This window comes from Meriones unguiculatus, chromosome 2 (assembly GCF_030254825.1).
Source record: "Meriones unguiculatus strain TT.TT164.6M chromosome 2, Bangor_MerUng_6.1, whole genome shotgun sequence".
Lineage (NCBI taxonomy): Eukaryota > Metazoa > Chordata > Mammalia > Rodentia > Muridae > Meriones > Meriones unguiculatus.
This window is the reverse complement of record NC_083350.1, coordinates 95017525-95042052: the sequence shown is the minus strand read 5'-3', so window position 1 is coordinate 95042052 and position 24528 is coordinate 95017525. Positions and strand designations below refer to the sequence as shown.

The window sequence follows — 24528 nt, the reverse complement described above, 5'->3', positions numbered from 1 at the left end:
ATTTCCCTGTTGTGACTATTGTGAATAATGCTACAATTACTATGGTCTCTACTGTGAAGTCTTATCCTAAAATGAGCCGGAATGCAAATACCCCATAAGCATACGGTGGCTTCCAGCCTTCAGAGAGCTGCAGCCAGATCTGCACCTCAGTTGGTGCTAGAAATTGTTCTAAGGGACATAGCAGAATATCTCCTCCACAGACGGTATCGTGTACCTCTCTGTCTACACTGTAGCATCCCAGAGGTGGAATTTCTTTCTAGAAATCATGTCTGCAATGAATATACTAATCTGAAGAAAGGAGATATGTCTTAAAGCTGCAGCCTTGTGCAGCTTGTAACTAACTCGCTATCCTTCCTTTCTTGAACTGGCTGCTAGAATGCTCAGTGACAACTTGAGGCCTACTTCTAGACTTTCCCAAAACTGACTGTCATCATTTATTTTATTTAATAACTTCTGATATCACTGTAGATGCTGGTTAGTTTTTGTCAACCTAGAGTCACCCTGGAGGAAAAAGCCTCAATTGGGAAGTTGTCTTCACCATGTTGGCAGATAGACACGTCTATGGGGCATTTCTTTGGCTGATGATTGGTGGGGGCAGCTGGTCCTGGGTTATGTAAGAAAGCAGACTGTCACTTGGGTTTTTGATCTTAGCCATTCTGATGGGAATAAGATGGAATCTCAGTAGTTTTTATTTGCTTTTGCATTTGATGACTAAGGATGCTGAACATTTCCTTAAGTGCTTCTTGGCCATTGGAGATTCCTCTATTGAGAACTCTCTCTTTAGCTCTGTACCCCATTTTTTAATTGGATTGTTTGGTTTGTTGATGTTTAATTCCTTTAGTTCTTTATATATTTTGGATATTAGCCCTCTATCAGATGTTGGATGTGAGGGTCTTTTTCCTAGTCTGTAGGCTATTATTTCGTTCTATTAACAGTGCCCTTTGTTTTGTAATAACTTTTCCATTTTGTGAGATTTCATTTATTAATTGTTGATCATAGAGCCTGAGCTGTTGATGTTCTGTTCAGAAAGTGGTCTCCCATGACAATGAGTTTAAGTCTGATTTCCCACTTTCTCTTCGAATAGATTTACTGTTTCTGGGTTTATGTTGAAGTCTTCAATTCACTTAGACTTGAGTTTTGTGCAAGGTGGTACATACAAAATATACAGGGGGAAAAAATAGAGCAGAGATTGAGGGACTGTCCAACCAGTGCCCGGCCCAACCTGAGACCCACCCCTGACACTATGAATGATGCTCTGCTATGCTTGCAGACAGGAGCCTAGATAGCTGTCCTCTGAAAGGCCTCACCCAGCAGTGGTGGACAGAGTGAAAGGAGTCTTGTGGAAGAGTAGAAGGAAGGATAGAAGGACCTGGCGGGGGCAGGAGCTCCACAAGAAGACCAACAGAGCCAACTAACCAGGGCCCGGAGTGGGGGGGTCTGCTGAGACTAAAGCACCAGCCCAGGACCATGCACGGATTGGACCTAGGCCCCCTACACAGATGTAGCGGATGGGCAGCTTAGTCTTCATTTGGGTTCCCTAGTAAAGGGACTGGGAGCTGTCTCTGACATGGATTCTATTGCCTGCTTTTTGATCACTTCCCCCTGGCAGGGCTGCTTCACCAGACCACAAGGGAAGAGGATGTGCTCAGTCCTGATGATGTGATGTGCTGGGGTGGGTTGGGGAGAGCTCCCCTTTTCTGAGGAGTAGGGCAGGGAGGATAAGGGGAAGAGGAAAAGAAGGTGGGACTGAGAGGAGAGGAGGGTGGCTATGATAGAGGTAAAAAGGAAGGAAGAAAGGGAGGAAGGAAGGAAGGAAGGAAGGAAGGAAGGAAGGAAGGAAGGAAGGAAGAAGTTAGTTAATTAATTAACTACCCAATAAGCAACATTGCTGCATGGTCCCTGCTTCAGTTCCTGCCATAAATTTCCTCAATAAGAGACTGAGACATGTGTCAGCCAGCTAGATCTCTTTATTCCTCCAAGTCTCTTTGGATAATGTTGTTTATCATAGCAATATAAGGCCCTTTATTTTCATTGTTTCTTAATCTTATTTGGCTATCTGTAACAATTCAAAATAATGCATGATTAGGCTTATTCTACCTAGCAAACCAAACAATATATATGTTTGTTATGTTTTTATTTAATATATGTTTATTTACAGTAAATATATTTTAAGATATATTAAAAACCTAAATTAAAATCTAGGGCCTGGCACTGATAAGATGGTTCCATGGGTAAAAGTGCTTGCTATCCAAGCCTGATGACCTGAGTTTGATCCTCAGAACCTAGATAAAGTTGGAAGGGAGGAACCAACTTGACAAAGTCATCCTCTGACCTTCAGATGCATTCGTGCTGTATACATGAATACACACACACACACACACATATATATACATACATACCATATACACATATAACAATAAACAAATAATAAAAAACAAAATCTAAGACAATCGCAGTACCTAGCATTAATTCGATTCTTTTTTTAATTAAATTTTTATTTTTTTACATTAATTACATTTTATTCGCTTTGTACCCCAGCTTTAGCCCCCTCCCTCATTCCCTCCCAATCTCACCCTCCCTCCCTCATCTCCTCCCATGAACTCTATTCTTATGGTCGTGGGTTAACATCCTCTTTTTATTTTCCAAGGTTTCCATTTGAGATCAGAACATATACCCTGGCTCTCCCTGGGTGCCGTCATATATGCAGGAAGGATTACCTCCAACCTCAATGTTGTCCAGGACACTGGGGCCCAGACTGCATGGGTAAGTGACACAAGCTTCAGACTTTAAGACATGCTTCTCCAGATATCAGAAATGTGTCAGGAAGGAAGCCTAGGGAAAGAAAACATAAAGATGGTTTTCTAGAACTTTGCATTTCATATATATGTAGAAAACTCTCTTCCTATCAACTTTTATACAGAAATTTGCTTGATACAGTTAGTTATCTCTCTTCAAAAGAATTCCTTGAAGCCAAGCCTCCTGGCACATTCCTATGGACCCCATACTTAGGATGCTCACACAGGAGAATCATGATTTTGAAGCCAACTTGGCCTGCAAAACAAATTTTAGACCAACCTAAGCGATATAATAAGATCCTGTCTCCAAAGAAAAAAGGAGATGAAAGAATGAAAGAAAGATCTTTTATAAGTTATAAAATCTACAATTGAAAGAATATTTATATCACATACATATGTATCGAGGAGAGCATATGTTAATGTGTATATATGTATATGTACATATAAAAGGTAATGCCCAAAGAACATTGGGCATTTATTACCCCACACACAACATTTCTTAAGAATAAATTCTATTGCAACATCTCAAAGACTGTTATTTTCTTTATCCATGTCAAAAATAACCATGAATCACTGGGTGTAGTGGTGCAAGCCTTTAATCCAAGCACTAGGAGGCAGAGGCAGGCAGATCTCTGTGAGTTCCAGGCCACCTGGTTCACAAAGCAAGTTCAGGACAGCCAGGGCTCTGTTACACAGAAAAACCAAAAAATAAAGTAACCATGAGGAATTCTAAAATTTTACATCTATGATCTTATACATCAAAAACTATACTGTTGACCTTAAAAAAAAAAAAAACCTAGTGTGATAAGCTATGTTAACTGTATATGCAATTATATGGACATATATGCATACTGTTAGAATACTTTGGTTGGTTGGTTAGTTGGTTGATTGATCTTGCCAACTTAATATAAGCTAGAGGCATCTGGAAAGAGGGACTCTCAACTGAGGAAATGCCTTCAACAAATTGGCCTATTACAGGCAAATCTAAGGGGAATGTTTTGATTACTGGTTTACATGAGAGCGTCCAGCCTGCTGTGGGCAGTGCCACTCCTGAGCAGGTGGTACTGGGCAGCCCAGAAGAGCAGGCTGAGTACAGCCTGGCAAGACTGCAGAAAGCAGCATTCTTCCACGGGCTCTGCTCAACTCCTTCCTCCAGGTTCCTGCCCTGACTTCCATCAGTGACGGACTGTAATGTGGAAGTGTAAACCAAATGAAACCTTTCTTTTGCAGACTTGCTTTGAGTTATGATATTTCTTGCAGCAATGGCAAGCTAACTATCAGAGCATAGATACATAAAAATTAACTCCAATAGGTTCCATCCACCCAGTCAATGATAACTTCAGACCTCTGTGACCAATCGTAACATTTCCTAGTTGAAACCAATTCTAGATGTCAATACCCAAACATCAGCTGGTCCTTTCTGTCGTGGGCAAACAGGGAGTCCCCTCCGTGTTTGGGGTAGCCAAAGGTGAAATTTTTAATTCATTATGAATTCATCATTTGGTCCCTAGCTTCTAAGACAGTGTGGAAATATCCCTCTGGGATCCAGTCATGAGGAGGTTTGTTTCTGCCTGACTACGTGACTGTGCATGGCCACAGAATTACCTACCTAAACACAAGAGAAGTGAGAAGGCAGTGATTCACACACTGACACACAGTCTCTACCCTTCTGCATTAATCTTGATCTAGTTGTTTTTCTACCTAACTTCCAAATCCTATATACCCAACTTTATACTCAAAACTGTGTGGTCTGCTTGTCTTCCCATAAGTAGTGACTAACTGAGTAATGGCTTCTACTTCTTCCACACTCCTGGCGTTAGGTATAGGGATGCCCTGGACTTTTCGTCATCTGATATAATTTTTGAATATTCCTATTTTGACTAGAAAGAACCAGGTATTTGAAGCGTGTGTCTTTCTGGTTTCCCTTTGGGATGCTACATGATCCTTCAGGCACTAAAAGTTATCATATTTCCATCTTGTCCTCTACCTAAAGCAGAGCTTGTCAAGGAGAGAAAAAGGGACAGGAATGTGTGCTGTTTCTAACTCCTCTCTTGGTGTCTTCACCTCCCCTGCCACCGTCTTCAGTGTGTTTCTTGCCCTGGAAAGATAAAACTTTGGCATTAAGATATCCAAACTATTCTATTGACAGCTCTGTTGCCAGCTTTACTCCATATTGTGATTTTACTTCTGTTGCTGTGACAAAATACTTTGCCCACAAAAAAACTTAGAGGAGAAATTAATTTATTTCATCTCATAATTCCAGATCACGTATATCACTGTGGGGAAGGCAAGACAGGAACTTCAAATAGTTAAACACGCAATCAAGAGCACAAGGAAAGACATATGTGCATGCTCGCTTGCTTGTGCTAAGCTTGCTTTCGCCCCTCTTAAGGATCTCCTGTGTAGGGAATAGTGTCACCCATAGTGGGCTGGGTTTGCCCACATCAATTAACTTAAGACAAATTTCTCTCTCTCTCTCTCTCTCTCTCTCTCTCTCTCTCTCTCTCACACACACACACACACACACACACACACACACATACACACAGATCCAAAGACCAACTCAATGTAACCAACCCCCCACTGAAGAAGCTCTCTTCCCAGGTGATTCTAGGTTCTGCAAGTGGCAATTGTAGCTAACCATAACACCTGCCCACAGACACTGCCTGCTTCTGTGACCATAGCACATCAGACTCAAGTGATCAAGTCAGTTTTCTTTAGAGTAGTCCCATGCTTTCAGAGTTCAAGGATGGCTTTTGGTGCCAAACATATCCATGACAGCATCCACTTCTCACAGCCTCCTTGTTAGACTGGAAAGAGTATTTACATTTGTTTTTCTCTTTCTGCCTCATAAAACTAATGTGATGTAGTTGTTGGCCTGCCATAGCATACACAAGAACAAGCTTTGGCTGAGGGGTATTAGGAAACTTAGCATGTCCAACAGAAAGAATGGCACACCACATCCATACTACATGTGAGCATTTTCAAAATAGATCTCTGATAATAACAGATAAATAAAATGATGCCCTTTTCTGAGCCCGTTAGTAAGCATAAACATTATCTAAAACATGAGCTGCAAACAGGACTCAAACCCTTAGCCGTTGTCATCACCCTGCTATGCCATGTGCTGGCAAATATATCAAGGTTCTCCCCCAGGATCAGAAGTGCTAAAAACATTTTTCTTTTGAAAGCTCAGGCATTTCCTGTGAACAAGATAATGGCCAGAGAGGCAGAACATGAAAATGGATGCCTGACATCAATTCAGTTCTCTAGTGAGGCCAAAGGGTACCACCCTTTATCTTCATATTCTAAACAAACCAAGTGTCACAAAGGGCTTCCTTCCTTCAGCTCAGGAAGGAGATAAGCCCTTTCCTTGGCTGGCTGTTTTAACTTGCCCACTCTATGGCCATGACAAGCAGGGTCTTGACTATCACTTTACATTTCCGCAGAGACAAGGCCGGCTCAGGGCTGCTGACATGGGTCCATCCCTCTGCTCTGAGGAAGCACATTCCCAACCTCCCTCTGACCTTGTGTTGGAGGCAGATGGGCATCGGTTTCCTTTATAGTCTGACAACAAACACATCCATCAGCAGCATCTCAGGGAAAAGTATTTTCATAATGTCTCATTCTGGGAAAAAATGATCAGTCCTGAAAATTCAGAAAACACCATAAGCAAAATGAAAAAGAAAAAACCAAATTATCCATCATCTTCTAAAAATAAGAATTAGGCATGCATCCTCACTGGGGGTGGAGGGAAGAAATAGCTTCCTAAGATAGGAAAGATGTTTTTACTGCAATTTAATCTGATTCACCCTAATTAAAATTACCTCTACTTTTTCAAGCATGCTTATACAGAAACCTATTTTTAACTTGGCAGTTTAATCACATTTGAACAGAGTTTTGCTCTGTTGCACAGGCTGTCCCAGTGCTCACTATGTAGCCCAGGCTGGCCTTTAAGCCCTGGCAATCTCTTGCCTCAGTTTCCTTATTGGTCAGGTGGCAGCCACATACCACCACGTTTGGCACTGAATAACCCATATTCTACCTGCCACAAAATCAACTGCTTTTCATTTACATCAATTTTCTTTGTATTTAGTCATGAACACAATGGTTTTGTACAGCAACGCAAGAGTCTGAATGTGTACAATGGAGTCACACACACACACACACACACTAAAGCTCATTTGGAATCCTAGCAATCCATTTCAAAGCGAAATGGTCATTTTAAGATTTAGTTAGTGAGTTAGTTTAATGTGTGTTTCCCTGTTAGAGTTTATGCACATCACATGCATGTAGGTGCCCACATCAGAGCAGGAACAGGAGCAGTAAACACTTGTAGTGGCCAAACCATCTCTTCAGCCTCCAAAAAAAAGAAGTGGTCTCAGTTTTTCTCTGTCCAGCTTAGTGCTACTGTACTCAGTGAGACTGGCTTTTGTGCTGTGATATTTACATTCCCCAGCCCCTGCTCCCCCACTTCACATTCCTTGCTAGGTGCCACACACTTTACAAATACCTAAGGGATCTGTGGATCAAGAGCCATGCTGTTCTGCCAATGTGTGTATGCACTGAGGGGTACACAGTGCTGAGCTCTCGTGAGGAACTTAGCTCATGTCTGTTTCCCAGGCAGACGGTTCCAAATGGAGTGATGCCTGCATATGAAGGTGTTTTCTACTGGTGCTGTGCAGTGAGCTAAGACTGCCTGGGCCGGGCAACCTCTTAACAGATAAGGCTCTGTGGAGGTGGGGGGCCTCTTGCTGGGCAGGAAAAGAATTATCTTGTTTTGAAGCAACAGACCAGCTGGTGATTTGCTGACAGTTATGATACATGAGAAAAGCCTTGACACAGAGGCCATCCACCAGCAGTGACCTAAAGGAACCATGATAATGACCTAAAATAGTCTCATCAGCTACTTCAGCCTCACAAGGCATCACAAATATGCCCCTGAAGCAAATTCTGAGATTGCTCTTTCAAATACAGATGCTGAGGATGGCAGTTTTGCTACCCACACTCTTAGCAGGACCTGAGGTGACACAGAATGATCTCAGATGCAGAAAATAAATGTTCACTTTTGCTTTAATCTCTTCTATTTTAAAACCAATTGCGTAGTTATTATGTCTTATTAAGAGATCCCACGTAAGCCATAAAATGAACAGGCTTCATCCCCACATTGCTGCTGTCCTTTTCCCGAAGCTCCCTGTTTGCCTGCTAGTCTACATCTAACCACTTCCAAGAGGTGCCGCTCCCTGGGATCATCACACTGGAGCCCAGACTTCAACACAGAAATCTGTGGGGATACATTACCTAGCAGTGAGTTCTCACACTAGTGAGCCATAAGCTGGTCAGGAGAAAGCAGCCTCTGCAGAGGAAAAATGTCTCACTTCCAGCAGACTGGCTGCTGCCAGACATTTCCTACTGGCCTTCATTCTTAGCAGAGCCGGAAGCAAGCACCAGGCTGTCGGATGGACAGCCACCCATTTCAAAGATAGACAGTCACGGAGGTTCCTCTTTTGAAGCAAGACTTGCCAGTCCCTCTGTCCTGGCTAAACATTATTTTACTTTCCTCTGAAAACACAAAGTGAAGCTAACCTGGAAAGCAATACTAAGCACGCAGCAGGTATTAAATGATTCTGTCGGCTGAATCAGTGGTTTGTAAAAACCCACTGACTAGGAACTTATCATACTCAATCGTGCAGAGAAGCCATGACCGACTAGAGTTAGAGCCATCGAGAATCCTTCCCCGTGATGCTCATGGCTGTGTGACTGTGTTATCTGTCACCTCTGTGTCTCAGTTTCCTTTCAGGTAAAATGATAACAATAACCATGCATGTGTAGGTTTCGTGTGTGTGTGTGTGTGTGTGTGTGTGTGTGTGTGTGTGTGTGTGTGTGCAGGTATGTGGAAGTCAGGACCACTTTGGTGTCAGACCCTGTCTTCCTTCTTGTGCTGCTGTGTATACCACTGTCTTAGGTACCTTAAAGCACAGCTGGGCCCTGGCTTCTGAACAGTCTTCTTTTCTGCCTTCCATCTCAGCACAGGAGAGCTGGGCTCACATGTGCATGTCCTTCGGTCTTGATTTACCACGGGTTCTGAGAATCCAAACCCAAGCCAGCATAGGGCTGGCTTTACCCTAGCCTTGTTCCCAGAAGAGCCAGGCTTCTTTCACTTAGCACGATGCACTCGAGATCAAGCAGTTGGTCATAATTCTCCACAGTGGAGAATTCTGTGGCTGCTCACAGTTTAGTCACTAAGCCAGAGACATTCAGGGTTGTTTCCAGTCTAGGATAATCAAGAACAAAGATGCTGTAGATATTTAGGTGTGGGGTTTTTTTTTTGAGAACATAATTTTTTCTTTCACTTTGATAAATAACTAGAAATAAGAAAGTTGGGTTATACATTAAACATAAAAAAAAAACCAAAAAACTTCCAAGCCACTTTCCAAAGTATTCAGTCACTTTTCTTTTTTAATTTTTATTTATCATTATTACTTGTGTTATTCTGTGCTCTGTCATGCGTGGTGAGGTCAGAGGGCAATTTTGGGGAAAGTTGACTTTCTCCTTCCAGTATGTAGATCACAGTGATTGAACTCAGATTGTTGGGTTTGACATTGGGCACCCTTAACCTCTGAGCCACCTCTCCAGCCCATTTTTATTCATCAGTGTATAAGGACTCTGTTTGTTGGAGATCCTTGATTAAAATTGATTTAACCATATTTTTTTTATTTCTCTAGCCATTCTAAATATTGAATAAAGTCTTTTGTTGTTTTAACTTATATCTTTAATGTGCTTATTTCTTTTTTATAACATCCTCATTTATTCAAACAGTTTTCCCTAAGTAAATCAAAATGTTTCAACTCAGTCAACACACTTGCGAAGGCTCATTACAGAATGACCTCTGAAACTCAGCAAGCTCTAAAGATGGTTGCCACTGCCACTCATGGGAAGTCAGATGAAGAGTGACTAACCTGAACAGACATCACCTAATTATAACCACTGATTTATCTTCCTTTTTTTTATAACTACAGATAAGTAGTGGTATTTTGAGACCAACTTTCAGCATTTCATAGATTGTAGATAATTCTCACAAAAGCTCGCTTGTGTGGGTCACCAGCTTTTCCTGTCTGGACACACAGATTAAATAGGCATGTGCTTCATTCCTGTAACAGTTCCGCTCATCTGCCTTCCTGGACAGACAGAATCTTAGAAAGAGGCCAGCTCACCAAATAATTGAGATTCAAAACCATTCTTGGTGACTAGTGCATTCACAAATGTTATTGCCTACACAGACCCGTGCTGGAATGGAGTAAAATGTCCAGTGTGCCAACAACAGAATATAGAAAGTCTGTCTCAGGCATCAGGCTCTTGAATCTGTTTTTTTAACTTTGCTTTGCATCCTGATCCCAGCTTCCCCTCCCACCCTCCTTCCAGTCCCTCCCTCTCATCTCCCCGCCAGAAAAGAAGAGGCCTCCCGTGGATATCAACCTGCCTTGGCATATCAAGCTGCAGTAGGACTAGGCACATGTCCTCTTGTGGCTACACAAGGCAGCCCAGTTAGGGGAAAGGGATCCCAAAATGGGCAACAGAGTCAGGACAGCCGCTACTCTTGCTGCTAGGAGTCCCACATGAAGACTGAGCTACACAACTGCTCCATATGTGCAGAGGGCTTAGGTCTGTCCCATGTGTGCTCTCTGTAGCCAGTTCAGTCTCTGTGAGCTCCCATGGGCCAGGTTAGTTGATTCGTTAGGTTTTCTTGTGGTGTCCTTGACCTCTCTGGCTCCTTCAGTCCTTCCTCCTGCTCTTCTCCAGATTCCCTGAGCTCTGCCTAATGTTTGGCTGTGTGTCTGCATCTGTTTCCATCAGTAGGAACAGCTGGATGAAGCCTCTCAGAGACAGTTATGCTAGGCACCTATCTGCAAGTACAGCTGAGTATCATTAACAGTGTCAGGGGAGGGCTCTCTCTCATGGCATGCGTCTCAAACTGAGCCGTTCCCTCAATTTCTGCTCAGACTCTACCCTTGCACCTCTCGTAGGCAGGGCCAGCTGGGGGTCCAAGGTTTCGTGCTTGGGTTGGTGTTCCTGTCCCCTTGGAAGTCTGTTCTGATTACAGGAGATGTCCATTTCCCCCATTGCTAGGAGTCTTAGCTAGGGTCACTCTCATAGATTCCTGGGGTTTCTAGCTTGTCCCAGAGATGGCCACACCCACCGATTTCAGTTCTCTCACGGCGCTCTCTCCCTCTGTCCTTCCCCGACTTGATCCCTCCTGCTCCCCTCTCCTCTCCAACCTAGCTCCCTCCATCCATCCACCCCCAATGGCCTATGCTATTTCCCTACTCTGTGAGCTTCAATATACCCCTTGGGCTCTCCTTGTTACTTACATTCTTGGAGCCTTGGATTGTAACGTGGTTATTGTAGACTTCATGGCTAACATCCACTTGTAAGTGAGTATATACCACGTTTATCTTTCTGGGTCTGGGATACTTCACTCAAGACTATCTTTTCTAGTTCCCTCCATTTGCCTGAAAATTGCATGATATCATTGTTTTTAATAGCTAAGTAATATTCCGTTGTGTAAATGTACCATGTCTTCTTTATCCATTCTTCCATTGAGGGCTTCCTAGGTTGTTTTCCGTCTCTGGCTTTTACAAATAGAGCTTCTGTGAACATAGTTGAGCAAGTGTCCTTGTGGTATGGGGGAACATCTTTTCAGTTTATGCCCAGGAGTGGTATAGCGGGGTCTTGAGGTAGAACTAATTCCAATTTTCTGAGAAACTGCCAAATCGCTTTCCAAAGTGGTGGTGCAGTGTGCACAGTGGGGATAAAAAATGGAGCACAGGGCTTAGGGTGCAGTTTACCGATGTTGGGTGTGCTTTCAGAGGAGTTGGTGGCAAGGTCTTGGTGAGGGGCCTTAGCTAGTGTTCCTGGTGCCATAAGGCCTCCGGGAAAGCAGAGTTTTGGGGTGGGAAATGCAGCGCAGGGTACTGGCTACAGTTGTTGATGTCCGGTGAGGTCCAGGCTCTTGTTTCTATTTGCACACTTTTGTGGTCAGTTTTTCTTTTACCATTAAATTTGGAGAGTTCTTTAAGTATATTAGACCCAGGCTGTTTATGGAATTTGTGACTCACAAACACTTCCTCACCATTCTCACCTTTGCACTGTCTTAACAGCATCTTTGCAAGGAAAACCTCCTCCATCATGGTGAGGCCAGGGAAGGGGTTTTTCTTCTACAAATAGTGTTCCTTGTATTATGTCTAGGAATTTTTGACTCACCTAACATCTCACAGGATTTATTCTAGAAGCTTCACAGTTTTAGGTTTTATGTTTATGTCATGTTAGCCCTTTCATCTGAATAAAAGTATGGATCAAAGCTCATTTCCAACTATTTCCAGTAATTCCAGCAACATCTGTGAGAGGTGGTGGTGTTGCTTTTTGGTTTTTGTTCTCTGTATGTTCATTCATGTATGCATGCATGCATGTGTTCATGTGTGACAGGGTATCATGTAACCCAGGCTGGCTTCAAACTCAATATGTAGCTGAGAATCACCTCAGCCTCCTGATCCTCCTGACTCCACCTCTGATGCATGGGCTGTCACACTCAGATCCAGCAAGCTTTTCCTCAGAAGGCTCTCTGGAAAGCAGTTAACCATATGTGTGTGCTTCTCTTCTGGACTCAGTTCTGAATGTTTGGCCCTTCGCCAGTACCATTTATCTTGCTGAGGGGAAGAGTTACTCTCAGTCATTCCCCTGCCTCATGGAAACTGAATAGCATATGTCTTCCAACTCAGACTGTCTCAGTCATTTTGATTATTGCAGTAACTTTGCTTTTGCAGACGGCGTCGGTTCCTTAGTTTCTACTGTAATGCTCTGTTAGGATTTAGTTGGTTTTATCTTGCCTCTATACCTCATTTGATCCCGTTGTGGTCAGAAAGCAATCTTGATATGATTTCAATCTCTGATTTTGGGAGACTTGCTTTAGAACCCCAAAATATTACCTATCTTGGATAAATGTTCTGTCTGCTCTTATAAAAGAGCACTGTCCTTAGGCAGTGCTCTGTAAGTGTCAATTAGGTCAAGTTGATTTCAAGGCCTGCTCAAGGTTTCTCTAGCCTTAAAGATTTGATGACTACTTTATTCCATCAGTTATTGAGAGAAAGGTGTTGAACTCTGTGACTCTGTGGGTTTATCAGCTTCTCCTTGAGGTTTTATGGGATTTTATTTCATATACTATGACTATTATCAAGTTCATTAAAATTATGATGTATATTCTTTTCATGAGTTGGCATTATAACATTGTGAAACGAACTTTCTTATTCTTTGTAAAAAATGTCCCCCATTCTGAAATCTACTTGTCTGCTGAACTCCATCCCCCCAGCTTGCTTGTGATTGGTGGTGTCTTAGTTACTTTTCTATTGCTGTAAAATGATGTCATGATGTTCCAAGACATAGCATCTTTTTACAACAATAGAGACAAAATGAAGTGTTTACTTAGGCCTTTCTTACAGTTTCAGAGGGTGCGTTCAAGACCCTCATACCAGAAAGCATCATGGCCAACAGGCATGGTGTTAGAGCAGTAGCTGAGGACTCTATAAGTTGAAAGCAGAGAGAGAGACTGGGCCTAGCATAAACTTTTGAAACCTCAAGCCCATTCCCAGTGGCATACCTCCCACAAGGCCACACCTCCTAGTCTCTTCCAAAACAGTTCTACCAACTGGGCACAAGCATTCAAACATATGACTTTATGGGGGCCATTCTCATTCTAACCACCACAGGTGATGTTCTAGATCCTCTTATCGCCTTTGTCTTCAACATATTTGAGTCTCTATATTTAAAGTGAATCTTCCCAGTATGAGAGTACATACCTGTAATTCCAGCACTTGGGAAGCTAATGCAAAATGATTGCCTGTGAAATCTGAGGGAGTCTTAGTCTACATTGTGGGTTTCAAACCAGCCAGGGCAACACAGTGAGACGCTGCCTCAAAAATAAAGAAAGAAATAAAATAAAGCAAGTCTTCCATAGACAGAATATAGTTAGTTCTTAATATATTTTGCATGTGTGTGTGTGTGGTTTGCACTATATATGCCTGTATGAGCACATTTATAGGGAGGCCTGAGGCAGACGTTGGGAGCCTCCCTCGATTGCTGTCTGCCATTGAGGTAGAGCCTGACCCTTGAATTCAGAGCTCACCAATGCAGCTAGTCTAGCTAGCCAACCGGTGCTGAGATCCTCTTTCTCTGCCTGGTGCTTATCTTGAAGGATCTGAACTTCAGTTTTCACTCTGTGAGACAAGCACTTTTTCCACTGAGCCATCTGCCCAGTTAAGTTCTTAACTTTTCACCTAGTGTGATAACCCACACCTTTTATTTAAGGTATTTGACCATTTATACCTAATATGTCAGGTTTACATTCACTACCTGATTTGCTTTCCACTGTGTGAAACTGCTCTGCTGCTTCGTCTGCTTCTTGGCCTCCCTCTTGATTATATTATGTAATCCTATTTCATCTTCTTTGTTGATGTATTTGCTGTGCTGTTTATTTAGGGTATTAAGCATTTGCTTCTTTTGTTTTCTGCACTATGCCTTCAAGTCATATTACACCCCCCAGTACACAGACATCTACAACCTCGCACACCCTTCTCTGCATCCCAGGCCTGGTGCTCTGCCCTTCCCTGCAGCCACACAATACAGCATTAGCAGTTTGGCCTTAACCAGCCATTGGTTATTTTGTTGTTGTTGTTTTGTTTTGTTGCTCATAATGATAATGTCCAGCATTTTCCATTCCTTTGTGTGAGTCAAGATCTCTATCTGCTGTCATTTTGCTTCTTCCTAGTCAATTAATTACATTTCTCTTTCAACATTTGTATAACTGAAAAAAAAAATCTTTGTTATGCCTTTGTTCTTTACAGATATGGCTATTTTAGGTGGTATTTTAGATTGCAATACTGTTTCTGTTCTAGGACTCTGAAAATAAATGCTCCACTGTTTTCTAGGTGGACTTGAGTACAAGCAGAGAGCTGTTGTCATGGTAACTCAATTCTCACTACACATTGAATTTGCCTGCTTGTAAGACGATCTTGTCATCGATTTTAAGTTTTGTGGTCGTGTGCAATCTTCATCACATTGCCTTCCTTCTTTGTAAGCTGGGCACAGGGCATCTAGCATCTCCATCAAGTTTGGGAAATGCTGACTTTGAATTTTCAGTATCTTTTCTCCTTTCCCCTTGACATTGTCACACAGCTCACTCATACTCTCTTGGTGTATACAGAATTTTCTCTGTGTTTTATTTTGTCTTTACTGCTTGTTGGTAGACTGAACATGTTGCTGTCAGTGTTTGGGCAACTGTTAATTGGATACCTTGTGTTATAACTCAAATGTGTTTTTATCTGTAAAGTTTTGGCTTTTCCAAACACAGTTGTCCTTGTTCCCCTCTTTAATATATAGAATAGGATTGCAACTTTCTCAGTCTCTGTCTGAAATGTGTGTCCTCTCTGTTGGTTTTAATTAACTATTTTTTTCTCTTTATTGCTTATGCCTAGATAGCTTTTACTGAGTTCAAATATTGTAAATTCTACTTTGGTTTGGTGTTTGATAAAACTTGTATCTTTTATGTTCTTAGGTGTGTGTGTGTGTGTGTGTGTGTGTGTGTGTGTGGTTTGCCACAGTGAGCACGTGAGGAGACTCAGAGAACAATTTGCAGGAATCAGTTCTCTCCCTCCACCACATTGGTTTCCAGAATCAAACTCTGGTCCTTAGGTTTGGTGGCAAGCACCTCACCAGGCTCTGTGCTAGTAGTTCTTAAGTTCTCTTTGCAGGCTTTGCCTCTGAGGAATCTTTGCACCCTTAGCACTGTCTTGGCTATTTTGAGGGGTCATGGGCTTATCCCAGAGTAGGAGAGACTATGCACATTAGAAAAGGCCCTTAAAAATTGTACACACACACACACACACACACACACACACACACACACGTACGCACACATATCCCAAGAGCTTTCCTGGTTCCTGCTTAAGAAATGTCTGTCCATCTTTCTCTCCCCACCTTTTTGTTAGCAAAGTCTTCCATTTATAATCTGGCCAGCCCTGTCCATTGAGCCAAATGGAAACCTATCTGTTCGGTTTCCTCTCAAAATCAGGCTATTTGAAACAAATTCTGAAAGTCTCCAGTAGGGGGCGCTGTGAGAACCAGGCCTGTTGCAAGGTGTCAGCTGACTTGTAAAAATCTGTGCCCTCATCAGGCTGATGCCCAACCCCCACAGAAACAGGTCTGTGTCCCCAACACACTCATTTTTATTTCCTTATTTTTTTTCCTGAATGTCATTAACTGTTACCAGGCCAGTCCCAAAGAAAGAAAATATCCGGATATTCACCCAGAGCTGTACAACTTATACTTACCGTCACCTATCTTCCTGCCCCAAGAACACCCTGCCAAGGGAACAGCAAGGAGCTGAATCTCAGAGTTAGACATGGGCTGTGCTGAGGGGAGAAAGGGACATGGCCATAAAAGCTCAAGCTGGCACTCAAATCCGGAAGATCCCGATTGCCAGGCCCAGGCTTCTTCCACCAGACTTGCTGCATCTTCAGTTGCTGAACAGCCCAGACCAGGCCTTCTTCCCTCCTTCCTTCCTTCCCTCCTTCCTTCCCTCCTTCCCTCCTTCCCTCCTTCCTTCCCTCCTTCCCTCCTTCCCTCCCTCCTTCCTACAATCCTTCCCTCCTTCCTTCCTTACCTCCTTCCTTCCCTCTTTCCTTCCCTCCTTCCCTCCCTCTTTCCTTCCCTCCCTCCTTCCCTCCCTCCTTCCTTCCCTCCTTCCTTCCCTCCCTCCTTCCTTCCCTCCCTCCTTCCCTCCCTCCTTCCTTCCCTCCTTCCTTCCCTCCCTCCTTCCCTCCCTCCTTCCTTCCCTCCTTCCTTCCCTCCCTCCTTCCCTCCCTCCTTCCTTCCCTCCTTCCTTCCCTCCCTCCTTCCCTCCCTCCTTCCTTCCCTCCTTCCTTCCCTCCCTCCTTCCCTCCCTCCTTCCCTCCCTCCTTCCTTCCCTTCTTCCTTCCCTCCTTCCTTCCTTCCCTCCTTCCTTCCCTCCTTCCTTCCTTCCTTCCTTCCTTCCCTCCTTCCTTCTTCCTTCCCTCCTTCCCTGCTTCCTTCCTTCCTTCCTTCCCTCCTTCCCTCCTTCCTTCCTTCCTTCCTTCCCTCCCTCCCTCCCTCCTTCCTTCCTTTCTTTCTTTCTTTCTTTCTTTCTTCCTTCTTTCTCCTTCTTTCTTCCATCCTTCCTTTCTTCTTTCTCTCTTTCTTCTTTTTCTTTTCTTCCTTCCTTTCTTTTAATTTTTCTTGAAGTGATGGAGGCAATATTAATGATACCAAAATGAGTTCCACTTAGGATGTTTTCATACTAACATCTCATTTTCAAAAGTGACTGTCAGTGTAGTTTTGAGTAGGATGGCTTCTCCCTTCTTTGCAAATGTTTCTGTCACCTGTGTCGTGATCCTATCCCTGTCTGTCCGGTTGTTTAATGAGAGTCCATCACAGTAACACAGAGCAACAGAGCCCTAGAGCATCTGCAGGGCTTTGAAGAGTGGCTTTGCCACTATTGTGGAAAACTGGATTCAAAATACACACACCTTTAATCCCAGCACTCAGGAAGCAGAGGAAGCTATGTAAGCCCAAGGCCAGCCTGGTCTACATGGAGAGTTCCAGGACAGCCAGAGCAACACAGTAAAACACTGTCTTGAAAAAAAATGCAAATATGTCAGCCATTTATATTTTGAATAGAAGGATGCAGAGGGAAAACACCTGCAAATGTGTTGTCCAATGGGACAACTCAAGTGTCACCTCCACAATATCTGCAAATTGCCAACCAACCCATCTGTTGAAAGACCAACATGCTGACAGCCACCAGCGTCTTTCAGAGAACATCCTTTCTTTGTGCTTATAAGTCACCTTATCTAAGAACTATTTCTGTGGTCTGAATATTTATGTCCTGCCCCTCTGTGGCCATCAGGTGTTTTGTTACTATAACCTGGGGCAGCCTAACTTTATAAAGAAGAGTATTTAGCTGACAGATCTGGAGTTGAGGCATAGCATGGGCAGGGCCTGGGTGAAATTGTGGGCCATCTTGGCTGTATTTCAAGATGGCAGGAACTCATGTGGGAAAAAGATCACACAGAGAGATGGGAAGCCAGGGGCCCATATCAGCCTTTTATAGCAACTCTCTTGGAAGAACAAACAAGGGTCCCATCTAGACAGGCGTAGCAGTCCCTTCTGAGGACAGACAGTAAGAACTCACCCAAATTGACATTAAATCCATGTTAACATCACACCTGCACACACACACGTAGGCCAAACAACACATAAAGGAGAGGAAACTCTCTCATCCTCACAACAGACATACCTTAAACTTCTGCCACTTACAACTCTTTCAAGTTCTGCTGGGCTGGAGCTTTGTGCTTACTGACTTCCTTGGCAAGTGTCCCTCTGCCTCAGCATGTGATGTTTGATAGACGGTTTGGTGACTAGAAAACCCTCCGGTAGAGGTTGGTCGTAGCTCCGCTGAAAAGCAAAGTGGTTGCTTGTTTGCAACTGCTCTAGAGGAAATCTGGCTTCCTTTGCTCACCTTAATAAGTACATGTTTGGGGGAGGCTGGAAATATGGCTCAGTGGTTAAGAGCACTGGCTGTTCTTCTGGAGGACCAGAGTTTGATTCCTAGATTCCTAGCACCCATGTGGAGCCTCACAACTCCCTCTGGCTCCAGTTCCAGGGGATTTAACACCCTCACACAGACCTACATACATGTAGGCAAAACACCAAATAAAAATAAAATCATTAAAAAAAAAATAAGGACATCATGGAATGGCTCAAGTGACCCCCATGTGCCTCATCAGCCCCACCCCTGCTGCTCCCAAGTCCAATTCTCAGTCCCCTGGCAGTCCCCCCACTCCTGCAAGGGCTCCAGCAAAAAGCTACTTCTCCAGCCTTTAATTTTATGGCCTTGAACTCACTGGGAGTGGAGTTCCAGGTTGGCCTCTAACTTGTGATCAGACCGACAGGCTCTTCAATTGCTTTTTCTGTCCCTGGCACCTAAGCACTAAGTGGCACACTGTCGGTGCCGACCGCATCTTGCAGCATGCATTTGATCAGGCTAGCATGGATGGATTTTTCTTGTCTGTTCGATTATCCCAGAGTGCCCAGGAGGAGCAGGGTCACCGTGCAGTGGCAGGGGAATTTGCGATCACGGCATGGAAGGAACCGGAAGATGCTCTTGCCAGGTAAGTTCAGAGAACTGCTCCTGAAATGCCGCCTCCCCTTTCCTACCTGTTTATCTGCCTTCATGATAGCCCACGATAGACATCTCTAAGAGAAACAGTATTAATAATAAAATGGGTTCACAATGTACAACAATATGACCTTTCACCCTATATACACCACTAAAACCTGAAGAAAGACCTATGGAATAAGCCTCTTTGAAGGTATAAAGTGAGGTCACATATGTAAATCTAAATTATGAATCCATTTAAGGTTTAAAGTTGCCACTTCTTGCTACAGGTAGCAGTCACCCCTGCTACTAGACTAGCCTGGGGGCTATGCTCCCACCCCTGTGCTAACCAGGGACATGTGGCCACTGAAGAATTTCTTTAGCTAACCAAAGGTGACTCTTGTGAATTTCAAACTGTGGAGGAACACAGATCCTTCTAAAGGGGGTTGAGTTCAGCTGCCTTCTGAACAGAACTGAAAGTGGTTTTGTTTTGTCCTTGGGTGAAATTGTGATAACGGACAGCACTTACTGTCTGTTTATACCATTGACCGTTTTCTTCTATAGGGTCTAGACCTTTAGCAAAAGGAAAAATAAATAAATAAATAAATAAACAACTAGCTTAGTGGTTTGTGGGACTTCCCAACAGTTGGAGAGGGAGTGTCTCTGACTCTGTTGCCTGCTCTTCGGACCCCCCCTTTTTTTTTTTTTTCAGCACGGCCTCATTCAGCCTTGATATGAGGACTTGTGCCTAGTCTTATTGCATCTTGTTATGCCATGTTTGGTTGGTATCCCTGGGCAACCTGCTCTTTTCTGAAGGGGAACAGAGGATCTGTGAGAAAGGGAAGGTTGAGGAGTGGGGACTGGAAGAAGAGGAGCAATCAAGATGTATTGAAAACAAAAAATATATATATATTATTTAAATAAAATGAAAAACAACAAAATGTGTGCATTATGACATATACAGATTTCAAGGGGCCTGAGAAAAGAAAGGCCCAGGGGAAAGGGAGATTTGAGAAGCACACAATGGCCAGGCCATCAGTGGGTTTCCCGGGGTCTTTCTGGATAACATAGGAGTCACCCAGTATGACCTTGGCTCTGATGTCATCCACCTGGGTTTTGCAGGCGGGCTTTCGTGGAACAGCCTGTGAAAACTGTGCTGCTGACAATGTTTTTGGACCCAATTGTTCATCAGGTAGGTCTGATTTCTGTTCATTTAAAGCACTGTAAATGTTTAAAATCCCCAGAGATGGCTACTTTGATTTTTAACAGTGGTTTTAGATTTCTGGCCTCCAGAAATGTATGGAGTTGTGTTGTTTTAAAATACAAAGTATCTTGCCTTTCCCTCGCTGTGACAAAGAACATGAAACTGGAGCTTTAGTGAGGACAGAGGTTTGGGGGTACTGAGTTTGCGAGGTGGTACGTGTACATGCACCACATTTTCATTATCCATCCATGAGCTGATGGGCATCTAGGTTGGTTCTTTCTCTTTGCTATTGAGAGTGAAGCTGCAATAAACACAGATGTGCAAGTGTCTCTGTGGTAGGATATGGAGTCCTTTGGGAATACGCCCAGGAGTGGTATATTGGGCTTATATGATACATCTAGCCGGCAGTTTGTTTTGTTTTCAAAAAATCTATAAACACATACATACATTCAACCCCGTAAGTTCTTCAGCATGTTCCAGAATACATTTCACCTGGAGCAGAAGACTTCCTCATTCTAATGCATGGCGTTGTTGCTGAAGGAAAGACTCCACTGTGTTTTTCTCTCTCGTAGCTTCTCCAGTGTGGACGGCATGGGAAACACAGCTGTTTGTTAGCCAAATGAACAAATAAGTGTATGGATGGATGAATGAATGAATGAATGAACGGCCCCAGTCATATTATCCTGGCACAGAAGCACAATTTCAGGAGGTACAGATGAAAGGATTAGAGCCGAAGCTTAGAGCCTGGTAGGGCCCTTGCTCCAGGGCTGCTCACTGCAGCAACTGGAGAACTGTATAGAACATGGTTTCTGTGAGCTTCTTACCTGTAAAAGCAAATAATATGGCCATCTCTGGGGAGTGTGTCATGAGACAGAGCATAGTAGCTGTTAGCTGTCATCACTGTTGTTACCTAGTTCCTCCTCATCTTTAAGTGTTCTTTCACTCTCTGCTCCACAAAGATTATTCCATAACTGCGATAGCAAAGCAAATTGAAACCATGTCATAGTACTCCACAGGTTCTTACCATTTGCATTGCTTTAAAGGAGAGCAACTAAAACACAACCAAAGTGATTAAAATGCCATTTTGTCTCTCCTTCTACATGGCTCCTTCACTAGCACAATCAAGTAGGGTTTAAAGTACATAAACTAAATAAATACTGAGGTGGGAAAGTAAGAAGCAAGCACCCAGCACCCCAGAAAAGTGGAGTGGTTGTGTGGGGATGAAAAGTTAGGATGAAGGTAATCCAGGGAACCTCTGTAATACTGGGCATCGATTGCTGACAAGCACAAACATAAAGGAAATTCCAGACATTTCTAAGTGAAAGAGGATATGCTTCCTGTTTGTGCCATGGAGGAAGCAGGGGCAAAAAGGATGAAGATGGTTCGGACCGTAGTTGTTTTTAATAAATGAAATTTTCTTCATTTATTAATTCAAATAAATAAATGTATTATTTATATCCTTATTACATTGTAAAATTTTAGCTTGTGTGCTTATGTATGGGCATGCCACAGGACATATGTGGAGGTCAGGGGGCAATTTGCAGAGCTCAGTTCTCCCCTTTCACCATGTGAATTGAGTTCTGGGCATTGACCTCAGTCAGACCTTAACCTGCTGAGCCACCTTGCTGGCCCCAAGCCCTGAGTTGTTAAGAGGATCAAGCCTAAAAAGAGACCCAGCCAAAAGCTCTCCGAGTTCCAGATTAGAGTTCAGCAGGACTTCCTGTGATACTCGTTGTCCAGCCTGGTAGCCACAGGCCACATGCGGACCCCGAGCTCCTGAAATTCCACTAAAACAACTGAGGAGCTGAATTTTAACTCTTAGTGTACGCTCCTGAATTTAAATAGAAAGAGCTGAATGTGGCCAGTGAGTCTCCTATGGCACAGTAACTTCACACATCATGGATAAGAGAGCAACCAGTGAATTCAAATCAGCCTGAGTCTGGAACCAAGTTCAACTTCTGTGTGACTTATGAAACAGGACTGTCATCTTCCTCCTGGGCGTGACATCACACCTGAGGAACACCTTCAGCCAGGCGCCCACTGGGTGCTGGGGTTGACTCAGCCATTGGAGTGTGGCCCCGGGAAGCGGTACTCCTGCATGACAGCGGGACAGCTCTCTCAGGGGTCATCCATTTTTAATGCTGACTTCTCCCTGCTGCCAAGATGCTCCCTTGCAGGCTGTTTATTCTTTGGGGATGATTCACAGCTAGGTCAGCTGGTCAGCCAGTGACTTTCATCTTTGCTGCCCGTGCTGCAGCTACTCAGTACCTTCCTCTCATTGAGAGCCCAGTGCAAAATTCACTTTCCCTATGTAACCCCAAAATCACCCCACATCCATGTGTTCCTGGCGACACCCTGCTGTGTGCAAAAAGTTTCCCACCCACAATCTCCTCAGGTCCTCAGTACACCACTTTGAACTAACATCCTTTAAAGGAGCACAGAGGTGACAGAAGGCCTTCTGACTATTACAGGGTCAGAGGATTAACCAGGTGTCTGACCTTGGCCCCTACACTGAACTGCTCTGACCCTGGTGTGAACGCAGCATGCACTAAACAACAAACAGGTGACTAGCTCCTGTTGCCATGGAGTTGGAAATATGAGTAATAATCACGCTGTGCTGTGCATGGCCCACAGGAGAGAGAGAAGCTCTGGGTATGTCACAGGGGGCCATGAACCATCTCTGTGACCACAATGGCCAAGGTTTTGGCTACTTTAAAAACCACACCACCCAAGTTTCACATTTCTCTAGAAGTTTGCTGAGACCACTTCACGATGCATCCGAGGACTTTGGGTGGCCGTCTGGGAATCCCTCAGCTCCTCACTTCTCCTTCCCAAGGACATGATCTTGGCAGTGGCTGATGGTCCTGAAATGCAGTGTCATAGGCTTCAGAGGCCGCCTGTGCCTGCCAGCTAACACAGTGCACAGAGCAGAAGGGTGGGACACAATGGGAGGCTGATGCCAGAGAGCTGCTGGGTCTCACAGCACACGGCTGAGGGAGGGAGCACTTACCAGCAAGGACAGCACTGCGTTAGCACGTGGGAACTAGACCCCACCTCCACGTCACCACCATCTGCTGGCTATGTGGAAACACAGAACACTAGTTCCCACCTTGTCCCCAGGGTCTGGCTTCTCTGCCACTCTCTGACCTCCCAAAAGTGAGAAATGCCTAGTCACCTGCTTTGCATACCTCACACCAGATGCCGTACCTGCTGCTAGGCAGAAACAGGGTGAGTGTTGTTTAACTGAATTGACTGGAGCCTTTTCCATTAACTTTGATGGAAGAACCTCTGCCGAGATCCCACCTCACTCCAGGCAGTTCCATAATCAACTTGAGTTTTCTCCAGAGTCTCCCCTTCCAAAAGCTGCAGTCAGGGATAGGCTTTGAAGTGATTTGCTAAAACAGAAAAAAAAGGCAAACAGGACTTAAAGATGACAGTGACAAATTCAGTGCTTCATCTCCTTGACCAAGCACTTGCTAGTTAGCTCCCACATTTTCTGTTAATAAAGCGAGATTAATAATGTTACCTGCCTTGTGTCACACTAAACCGAAAAGTGCACAGCAAAATGCCTGAGAGAGCACACTGGACAAGTAAAGGCAAGCATAGGTGCAGGCCTGAGTGAGGTGAGGGAGAGAGTGTTCCTCAGAGCGAAATTTAACAAGAAAAAAAAATTCAGCTAAGACAAATCAACTTCTTAGGGCCAGCATGACAAGGCAGCTAAAACTGGGCAACTCCCCCTGAAAGCCAAAGGCTCAGAGTGGGGGTGTTAGCAGAGTTTACTCCTTTTAACATTCTTCTCCATCCCTGCCAATGGAGCAACAGTTCTACTTCAGGATTCCTGGGATGGTACCACAAAAGTAGGTTCTCCTTGAAAGACAGGAGACATGCACATACCACACCAGAAGCCAACGCACGGGTGCAGGAGAGCAAGACACACAGGGTGTGTGAGTGCAGGACACACAGGGTGTGTGAGTGCAGGACACACAGAGTGAGTGAGTGCAGGACTCACAGGGTGAGTGAGTGCAGGACACACAGGGTGTGTGAGTGCAGGACTCACAGGGTGAGTACAGGACACACAGGGTGAGTGAGTGCAGGACACACAGGGTGAGTGCGTGCAGGACACACAGGGTGAGTGCGTGCAGGACACATGTGCTATTTCTCCCTGGAGTGGTCTTCATGGGGCCTGTGTCCACCCTGCTCTTCCCAGCCGGCTCCCATTGCTGTATTGGGTGGTGACATTTATCACACTGTGCTGTGAGCGGCTGTTTCCTTCTGCCTTTGCACTGGGGCCCTTTGCGGCTGGA

The 24528-nt window shown here is 44.1% G+C and overlaps 1 protein-coding gene across 3 annotated transcripts in view; it reads left to right on the top strand.

The window, feature by feature from the left end:
* Stab2 (stabilin 2) overlaps positions 1 to 24528 on the top strand; it is a 169786-nt gene that overhangs the window by 6612 nt on the left and 138646 nt on the right. For all 3 annotated transcript variants that reach the window (XM_060377857.1, XM_060377858.1, XM_060377856.1), the window contains exons 3-5: positions 2648 to 2763; positions 18948 to 19033; positions 20143 to 20212. In XM_060377857.1, the coding sequence (XP_060233840.1) occupies positions 2648 to 2763; positions 18948 to 19033; positions 20143 to 20212 (272 nt within the window). The remainder of the gene's footprint in view (positions 1 to 2647; positions 2764 to 18947; positions 19034 to 20142; positions 20213 to 24528) is intronic.